We start from the raw sequence: 10,079 nt of genomic DNA on the forward strand, positions 1-10,079 counted from the left end.
CTATATGGATAAGAGATTGTGAGACTTCAATTGGGGTATAGGATAGACTTTAGTCCATAGGTGAAGGAGAGCTCTAGTGAAACCAGTCTGCTACATGAGGTGGTGCAGCAAAGCGAACATATTCCTGACTGTAGACTTTGTATATCAGACAATGCACCATACATTCTGACACATATATGGGCAGACGCGCACATTGTCATGGACCAGAATCTCATAAACCAAACGTCAGAATGTGACCGAAGCTGCATAAAGCTGCTTTTATTGGATTTCTCTTCTCACACTCTGTTAATTGTTTAGAATCTTTTGTTTAGTTCGCTATTGACTTTGTAAGAAGATGTAAATGAAAAGGCCACTAAACCTAACGTTCATTCCTACACCCATGAAGATCCAGGTTTCCTGAACTGTAACATGGTTGGCATTGTATGTCCATTAGCTGGCTGTTGGCAGGATTTCATCTCCTCAGCTGTTGTAAACCCGATCTGTTTTCTCTACACGATTATCATTTATTGGATTCTAGAAAAGAGGTGTTGTGTCAAATGATGGAAATCCATGTATGTAAATGTTTCTGGAAATTTTTAGCAAAAGATGTTTATCATATAAAGTGTCTATGTAAATATATATAATATAAATCCCAACCTGCATAAATCTATATTTCAGAGGACTATTATGGGTGATGTGGCCCTTTTAAAGGGGAGAGCTGGAAAAGGCACCTCGTTAGTGATTGTGAAATCCTGTTTAATGACAATCTTGCTGTAATGGAAAGTGGATGATTGGTTGTTCTGTTGCAGTGTTCCTCGTCTTGTATGCGTCTCAAAAACTAGCTGCCTCCTGAGCCCCATTGCAGACGGCCATGACCGCTGAATGTGGACGGGTGCCAGCACATCGTTGTTTGTTGTCACTACTTCTTCTGTATTTATTTTGTCTCTTTCACAATTTGACATTTCTTTCAATCAATGTTCAGTTAAGTTCCATGGCGGATGAGGGTTGTGTGAAGTCCGACATGGGCTGACCTTGAGATCCTTCCATAGATACCTGGACAAGGAGTCAGAATGCCAATAAGACTTCACATAGCCGTCAGTTCTTCTCTGGAAGTTTGAGGTAAGGGGTGCCTTCCTCTGGGAGTAAAGCAGAACTCCAGGTAAACCGCTAAATACACAGTTGAAGATATGAACACTGTTACCTTCCAAAGGATGCTAAATCTGTCCATTCAGTTGTGTATTTCATACACATTTGTCACACTGTGGGAAAGTCAGGGGACACATTTTCCTCTTCAGCTTTCCCCTCTCTTCCATCAGCTAGTAAGCAGGAAGGTGACGCAGGAGATTGTAAGCTGGTCCAGAGAAATCGGTGTCTTCACCTGGCTGGGCAGTGTGTTTTTTTTTTTTTTTTCCCATTCGGCCAATCTTCCGGTTTACAATCTATTTGACGAAGGAAACCATTCCTGTGTGTTTAGCTGTTGGCCTGCAGTTGCGCTTTAATTAGAAAAAGTTTAACCTGCGTCTTTAAACTGTTTGGCTAATATTTTTTAATGACAATGCGGATCTGTGAATCTATACAATTGAGTAGAATAAATATATTTGGCAATGAATGAACATTTTCCTCTGACCAGGTTATTGTGGAATACTTGCAGTTCATGATGAAGATTTGTACCCAATCTAAGAAAGACAACGTTTGCTTTGATTACTTTGCCGTCCATCTTGCATTTCTGCCCCATTAATGTGAGCGGACGGCTTCTCTGTTCTGTTTCTCTTCTAGCAATCAGTCTTGTGTGTTTTGTTGTCAAGGATTACAGTACATACATATATTGATGTCACATACCTAATGGTTACGTTACCTTTTATAAGCTAAGCTAGGCCACGTACATCCAAATACTGTTGTGTATATATTGGGGATTTTGTGTACAAAATGGACAAGAACTACCTACAGCCGTCTCCTGTGGGGATCCATGGAATCTTCCTTACCTGTCTCTTCCTTATAACGCACAGAACCATCCTGCATTGCCTTACCACTGCAGAGCTCTGTTCAGAACCAGGAGAAGTGCCTACATGGTAATGAGCAGACAACCAGAAGCCACCTATGGGGTGCATCAGTGTTTTTTCTTTAACTGTATTAAACATGGTGGTGCTGATTTATGACTTCTAGAGCAAGGAAAAGTGAAGCTGTTATCAAGTCCAGCCAGATTTCATATTAATGAATGTTTTGGGGTTCAGTTCCCCCCCTTAAACTTTTCTGTTAAGCTTAAGTGCAATGTACACGGCAAGCTTTTACTAAGCTTTCTGGAAGCTTCAGTCAGCTTTGTTAAAGCCTAACACCCTCCAGCTCTAGTTTGGGGGGGTAACCCAGATCTTGGGTGAGGGGACTGTTCTGTTAAACAAGCTGCTGGCAGGCTTTTGGTATGCTTTAGCACAGCTTGTACCTGGCCCCTTCTTTCTATGTGTGGTTTAAGGCTAGCTGCGTGGTCTAACAGGACACCCCCCTCCCCCAATGGCTGTCTGACCATGCAGCCATCAAGGAGGCCAATAATGAATGAGATTTGATTGACAGCCAGACAAATTCCCTCACTAGGAATGATGATATATGGAGGGAGTGTGGAGGGGGCAGGGGGTATGGGGGGTTCTGGTGGGTGTGGGGGGGAGGGTGGGGGGGGGGGGGGGGGGGGGGGGGCTGGGTGTCAAGTATTCTATGCTCCGCTAATTGACAGCAGATCACTGCTTACGGGCCTGTCTCCTACTTTGCCATTGATGTATGGTAGAAGGGACAGGCTGTCCAGGCCCACCCGCCAGCTATTCTGGGAAGGAGAGGCTAGTGTGGTAGCTGCTTTGTCTTGTTATGGGCTTCAGCACAAGCAGAAAGCAAATGACATATTTTAGCAAACCACTGCATAGATCTAAACCGAACCAAGTGCTTTGTGCACGGAGTCCCCCGGGGGGTTCAAGAAGGATTTTGACCTTCTGGTGATAATTCTTCTTTAAGATCTGTGATTAACTAGCTGGGGCTGAATAGTCTTTCAAAGGCCTCGTTCATATGGGTGTAAAGAGCTTCAAATTAAATTGCTTGCACATGTAAGACATGCTTGAAGTGCAAGGTAATGCTATGGGCATTTCACTTGTTTTTGGGTCTCCAACGGCCATGTGAACTTAGCCTAAAGCTGGCCATACACCTTACAATTATCTGCAGATTTTCTGTGGTCAGATGGAAAAGCTGCAACAGATTCCTCCATCTACGCTACACTGTGTGTATGGAGTCATCTCCACCTGGGCCAATCTGTTGCACTTTTTCCATCTGGCCACAGAAAATCTGCGGATAATTGTAAGGTGTATGGGCACCTTAAGGCTGCTTAAAGCCTTTTGAAAGCATTGTTAAAGCAACCCTGTTGCTACCTTTTAAGAAATGTAAAGAACTGAAATGGAAGACACTGGGGGGAGAGAAGGGTACTTGACACTCCTGGAAGTCAAATATTGAGGAAAGCTGCAGCACTGGAAGACAAGGAGTTTGGACTTTTTGGCCAACTGGGGAGGTATTCTGTGTTCTATTGCAGGGAAGCACCAGTCCCTTTAAAGCTGGCTGTACAGGCTGCTTATGCAAGTAAATGGCCATCTGTACAAGGCCTTAAGGGTAGATACTGGTATGTAGAATCCCCTCCGGCCTCATACCCGGCCATGGTTTTCTTCCAATCAAATACAAGCTGCATTCTCCACATGAGAATATGACCCCTGGCTATTGTTGGTGGTTGGAACCTCGCCATTCTTGAGCCCCTGAGAGATCTAAGAAACCAGTGAGTGACTTGGCCCACCCGCATCAATTCACAGCTGAAACCTCCGTTTTGGGTGGCTGGATCCTCTACAGCTTAGTTTGGTTGGTTTGGACATCTATGCCACTTTTCCTTTGTTTATAAGTAGACCCCAATGTCTGGACTTATTCCACAGTGTAAAGCTGCTCCCTGGGAACAGAAAACATTCGCTGCAGATGACTGTTGAACGTTGATCATTGTCATGAATGCAAGTTTGTAATATTGATCCTCTGTGGTGCATATACCCCACAATGTATCTGCGTCACAAACATGTCCAACATTTTGAAGTGCTGAAATTGAAAGCTTTATTTCACAGAGGCTTATAGGAAGTTTACAAACTATATCAATCTTAATATCATTAGTTGCATTTGCACTAAATGTGATGTACTTTTGCTATTCTGTAAATAAATGTATTACACTAAAGACCTGCGCGTGTGCGCGTCTCCCTACGTTTGTTGGTGGTTTTACTACTTCATGCCCAATTCTGGGTCCTGCACTTGCGGTATGGTAAGGCAAGGAGCGGAGCTGATGTCATCATGTCGGTACTGCTCTCTACATCACTCACCAATGGCAGAAGATCTTGAACGCAAGTGGACCCTGTGTGTCGCATGACTGCCCTGAAGACCGAAAAAGCTTAAAGTACACATGGGGAAGGCCAGAAGGGGGTAGTGGGTAGTTCTTTGGGGGGTGGAGTGTTCAGAGGCTAAGTTGTACCTCAGATGAATGCCCTGATCTTCACATGTATGGCCTAATGAAGGGTTCCTCTAGACCAGGGGTAGGCAACCATGGCTCTCCAGCTGTGCTGAAACTACAAATCCCATAAGGCATTGCAAGCCACAAGCATGTCTCCCAGAGGCAGAAGCATGATGGGATTTGTAGTTTCAGCACAGCTAGAGAGCCAAGGTTGCCTACGCCCACTCTAGACTGTCATTTCATAGGCTGCATAAATCTTGCCTTTATCAGCACACCCATCCCCCACTGGCTACATTTAGGATTTGTTGAGCCTTGCCAGCGGATGTGCACTTGGGTGGTTTTGTCAATCCAATCCACTGCCATTTATTCCTGTAGTGATTGTGACACCTTCTCTTACAATAAACTTTTGTGATGAAAGGAGATGTTATTTGGACAGCTGAGTATCACTCGGCCTCGGCTGTAGATCCTCAAATCATCTCTGAATTGGTGCTGACACTGTCCTTCCTTCTGGAGGGTGGCTCTCTGTTCCCCATGGCCATATGTGTGTTATATAGTAGTCACCTCTCCAAGCTCACTCCTGTGATGGACTACAAGCTCATGTTTAGTTTACTCCTTTTGTATTGAGATTGTAGTCCATCACAGGAGTGAGCTTGGAGCACACACAGGGACCATTATTATTATACAGGATGTATATAGTGCCAACAGTTTGCACAGAGCTTTACAATATAAGGAAGACATGACAATTACAAGACAGGATGGTAAGGAGGGCCCTCCCCCTGAGGGCTTGCAATCTAAAAGGAAGGGACAAATGATACATGAGGAGGGAGCTGTGTGGGGATGAATGTTTGAGAACGTGATGGTTGAGGTGGGATAGGCTTCCCTGAAGAGACGAGTCTTTAGGGATCGCCTAAAGGCCGTCTGAGACAGACGGACAGGTTGGGGTAAAGAGTTCCAGAGGATGGGAGAGACTACACAAGTCCTGGAGGCGAGCATGGGAAATGAAAGCAGAAGGACCGAGTTCATGACTTCAGAGATGATTTGAGGATCTGCAGCTCAGTGCTGAACAAACTACATTTTTGTTAATGGGGTACTTGAATGCGTTTTTAGGCTTTAACCTCTGAGTTTAGTGTCTCTTTAATTCCTGTCCCAGTGACATCAGGACAAAAAAATTAGGGGAGGGGTACACTGATATACAAAAACTGGGCAGAGGTTCTGACCTGCCCCGCCCCCATTCTATCAAAAACGAAATACTTTTTGCCTGGAATTGGGCTTTAGCATTTCAAGTTGTCATTGTTCTGCCCATATGAAAATGTCTCCAGGGGCTGCCAATACAGGCCTCCTCCTGGAGATGCTAGCTGCCTGGCTCACCCAGGACAAGCATGCAGGTCAGAAAGAGTTAGGTCAGAGCACCCTTGTTTCAGGTTTGTGACTCATGAAGTACTGAAGTCAGAGGATCAGCATAACAGCCAAGAGGCAACTAGTATTTTCCGATGTGTCATGGCAGACTCCATATTGCCTCAGTGCAGTTTTCCTTTAGAGTGTTTATAGAGAATAAAGAGTTAAAACTCCAATCTAATTTTGTTGCTTGTGTTCCGATGGGGACACTTCCCTTCACTTCCTGTCTTAGAGATGCAACAGGAAATAAGGAAACTTCTCCAAATGGAACTGAATTCCCCCTCTGACAGTTGTTCCTGGAACAGATTTTCTCCTCACATCTTGCTCTGGTGATCGCTCACAAGTGTTAGATGTCCCATTACTTTCTGTCTAACAATGGTCCCCAGGACACAGGGGGTGAATCTTCCCACTGGAATGCTGACACACTAATAAACTTGACATTGTGTTTAACCCTTTCCCACTATATCCAAAACAAAGGAGTGCAGGATTTGAGGTGGTCATCCCCATCCTTGCTGAATCAATGACCCAGAACCTGGGTGTGCAGCTCAGTTTTTAGGAAATGCTGTGCTCATATCTATATTGTTTCAGGTTAATAAACATTATGACGTGTTCTGGGTGGAGTCTGGCTTCCGTACTAAAAATACAAATTCTTCTAGCTGAACTCCAGGATAACAATATATTGTTTAAATACAAGAGTCCTGCGTATTCTTCCTTGAATTGTGGTGTGCTTTGTGTATTTCTTCCAGATCTGTGCCGGATCTTCCTGTAATAAAGACCGGTCATTGCTGCTTCTCTCTCATTGTGCAGAGTGACTGGTCTCTTATCCACTCCCCTCCTGTAGTTTTCTGCACCTAGCCTGTAGTGGGTGGAGCCTCCTACAGCTGTGCGCAACACACACTGTATTTATACCCTTTGCGGCTATTGAATATAGTCAGATGAAACTTTTGGTACCTGGAGTCCATCTTTAAAATTAAAACATAGTGCTGTACTACCGTATAGTCTCCAGCACATGCGCTCTGTTTTGTGTCTGTTTACAGTTCCCATCACCTGGCACACACCATAGACAGGCAGGTAATAATGGCAGCATTTTTATTGGTTTCACATACTCTGGGCTATCTAGATTGCAGTTAACCCCCCTTATGCCCTCCCTCTGGTCTCCTGCGTCCTTCAGCTCAGGCAGAGACTATCCTGGGGGCCAGCCCATCTGCCGTCCGCCAATCACATGCAGGTGAAGGTGATATACAGACTGCGCCCCCTGCTTCCCATCATTGATCACTGCAAGAGAGAGAGAGTCAATAATTGGCAATATGAGAGACACGAATTAGGGTGGGACAGGGGCTATGAGAGGGCAGAGACACGGGGACAGGTAGAAGGTCTTCAAGCAGGTCACATATATACTATCCTCCAAGCTGTGCCAGTGAGTCTATTAGAGGTTCCCAGCAGGTCATACCAGGGCTGCACGGCAGTGGTGTGTTACCGGGTCAATTCTTACGGCGGGCTTACCAAACACGAGCAGAGAGCCCAAGGTGATGATCAACAACATAAACAGAGTTTTTAATGCCGTCTGTGTCTTCGTTTGGGAGAATTTCCCACCTGACCTGTTTTTTTCCCCACCAAGATAAACGAATCTGAGGATTTAACCCCTCCCACTCTCCATTCCACCCAAACTAGAAGAAAAATAAGCTTTTGGCTAAATAACAGCCTCTGAATCCTCTACAGAGGGATCTGCACCAGTGTGACGGCTTCTCTTCCTAACTACATTGTGAGATGTGGGAGGTGATCCTATATTTCTTCTTCTACGGCCTTCATATCAGTTTATTGTTTCATTTCCATTATTTTGTCAACCGCATTATTCTACATAAACAGGTCTGTATCCTCATCCCCTTCCAAACCACCCAAGTAAGCCCACTGGCCACTCCTGCCCTGCCATGTTCAGCACTCACCAATCCTGTAGCCGTCAGTCAGCCCCTCTTTGTGTGCTAGGTGGCTGGCTGTGACCAGCAGGTGACCCAGGAGCTGTGGAGAAAAGACAGAACAGTCATAACATACGGCCAGGTTGACTTCTCTGTGATGACTACTTCTGCAGTATCACAAGGTGTGGCTGGTGAATGTAACCAGGACCAGTCACCACATCAAGCAATTCAAATCCACCTTTTATTTCCTGGGAAAGACAAAGGAGAATTTGGATTACTAGGAGTCATTTCTATGGGCAGCAGTTCCAAGGTGGTTTTCCCTACTGAAGTTTTGATAAATCAGCAATTATCTACGTCATGTAACAAAGCAGCATGACGTGCAGTGTGTACAAACCGACCCTCTCTGTGTTACCTGTGTGTCTTCTGCTGTCACTTCACTTATCCTGGCGATCGGTTTCCTGGGGATGACGAGGAAATGTAGAGGACCCTGTGGGGACACATCCCGGAATGCCACACACTGCAAGAGAGAAAGCAGTCTGTCAGTGGCTGGAGCACATCCACCAATGTCCTGCGACAGTCTGTTCCCCGTTACCTGCTCATCCTCATAGATGATATCTGCTGGGATGGATCGCTCGATGATCCGGGAGAAAATAGTAGCCGATTTACTCTGTGCTTTCTGGGCTTTCTGCACCTCGTCACTGCAAATTCCATCACTGGCGCAATATGGACGCTAACCAGAGAGAGTAAAAACAGGCAGTCAGAAGACATCCCACAGAGTGCAGCAAAGTGTTACCTGAATTCACCGTCAGTCGGTGTCTGTACAGAGGAAGAACAGAGGTCTTTTATACACAGAGGGGGGAACTTATCAAAACTGGAGCAAACAGAATCTAAGGCAATTGCCCATGGCAACCAATCACCATCTCTCCTCAGTTTGCTCAGGTCAGATTTGAAAATGAGAGATAGAAGCTGATTGGTTGTAGTGCAAATCTGCTCCAGTTTTGATAAATTCCCCCCAGAGTGAATGTTGGCAGTTCCTTATGAATAAGCCAAACTTCATGCCAAGGGCGGAGGTGGCCTCCAAGAACCCCACTTTCCTCCTCAATTTTTCAAACTGACTTTTGTCAAAGGGACCAGCTCGAACAGTGCCTGCATCCAAGCAGATCCGGCCAATAAAACCAATCAGTCCAGGTAAACAGCAGTTGCTGAATCCAATAGCCAGCAGTGGGAGATTCCTCCAGCCATGGTGTATAGAGGGATCTGTAGACTGAACAATACAATTAAATAGTGTACTGCCAGATTTACTGGCCATTGTGTGGCCAATCCTCCTCTCTGTCAGTGTCCTGCCTACCCGGGAAGCTGACTCTCCATTGTTGCTCTTTATCTGGAAAGGTTGGAGGACGGACACTTGCATCATCTCCATCTACTGTGATCAGCAGATCTCGCTAATGCTGGCTACAGACCTTACAACCATCGCAAGACTTTTGTCAGAGTGCGCTTTCAAGTCATGGTTAAGCCACACCCCACATCCCACAATGCAGTGCAGGTCTCTCAATCCCTGGATATGGATCCCCAGATTGAAGATGAAGTTTGTATCAGTCCTTCGTGCTCTCCACCTTCATTCGATGGCAACCAGTGCTGGAATTCTATTTTAGCTGGTGTGTAGGAGATGATGGGAATGTAGTAGGAAGGGTTAAAGTGTTACATACATGTGTATAAAGCAGATGGACATTTTAGTATATCGCTGGCTAGGTGAGGTCAAAGTGTGGTCAGTTATTATGAATGATCTCACCTGTTGCCGATATCTCAGATTACTGGCCAGAGAAGAACGGAAAGTCCCAGCGCATCTCACTGCCAGGCTGGCGTACAGGACCCGCAACAGCTGCTGGCCAGGCATCACTAGGAGAGAAGATCAGGCATTACTGCGGAGCACAGGGGCTGGAATCTGCTAACAGTAGAGCTCCAGTCATTGAAAAATCACCATTTAGTTTTATGTCCTGAAAAAAAAAAAGACGGGTCAGCACGTCTGACGGCTTCAAATGTCATTTTATTTCACATATGAGAAAACACCTCAGCAAAAAAAAACAGTTCATGCTAAAGTATGTGCTTCACCTTAAGAAGATCTTGTTCAAGATATATATACATGATACACCTCATATAACACCATAGGCCACATACAGACTGCGGGGAAGTTGTATAATACATGGGATGCAGGTCATATATATTTGTGCAGTTGTACTTAGTAGTGCAAAGTATGCTATTAGAGGAGATTATATATATATATATATATA

The 10,079-nt window shown here is 45.1% G+C and overlaps 1 protein-coding gene and 1 long non-coding RNA gene across 2 annotated transcripts in view; both read right to left on the reverse strand.

Moving 5' to 3' along the window:
- Window positions 1–1,776: 1,776 nt before the first annotated feature.
- Window positions 1,777–10,079, reverse strand: part of LOC108796374 — a 22,536-nt gene continuing 14,233 nt past the window's right edge. The window contains exon 3 of the long non-coding RNA XR_001941795.1: window positions 1,777–1,956. This is a non-coding gene — a long non-coding RNA (uncharacterized LOC108796374). The remainder of the gene's footprint in view (window positions 1,957–10,079) is intronic.
- LOC108796373 (uncharacterized HIT-like protein Synpcc7942_1390) lies at window positions 7,062–9,693 on the reverse strand. The gene is made up of 5 exons (XM_018567843.1): window positions 9,581–9,693; window positions 8,384–8,521; window positions 8,204–8,308; window positions 7,822–7,894; window positions 7,062–7,153 (listed from the first exon to the last, which is right to left on the reverse strand). Exons 1-5 carry the CDS (start codon window positions 9,683–9,685, stop codon window positions 7,062–7,064), a joined length of 513 nt encoding a protein of 170 aa, XP_018423345.1. The 5' UTR covers window positions 9,686–9,693.

The sequence above is a fragment of the Nanorana parkeri genome, unplaced genomic scaffold, assembly GCF_000935625.1.
Source record: "Nanorana parkeri isolate BGI_ZX_2015 unplaced genomic scaffold, ASM93562v1 scaffold1101, whole genome shotgun sequence".
Taxonomy (NCBI): domain Eukaryota; kingdom Metazoa; phylum Chordata; class Amphibia; order Anura; family Dicroglossidae; genus Nanorana; species Nanorana parkeri.

What these genes read in the sequence shown, in the direction of transcription:
- LOC108796373 (XM_018567843.1), bottom strand. Translation starts at nt 9,685, where the DNA reads ATGCCTGGCCAGCAGCTGTTGCGGGTCCTGTACGCCAGCCTGGCAGTG. An exon ending in TCATCTATGAGGATGAGCAG is followed by an intron (nt 8,309 to 8,383) that starts GTAACGGGGAAC and finishes TCTCTCTTGCAG; the next exon opens with TGTGTGGCATTCCGGGATGT. An exon ending in TGACAGCAGAAGACACACAG is followed by an intron (nt 7,895 to 8,203) that starts GTAACACAGAGA and finishes TTTTCTCCACAG; the next exon opens with CTCCTGGGTCACCTGCTGGT.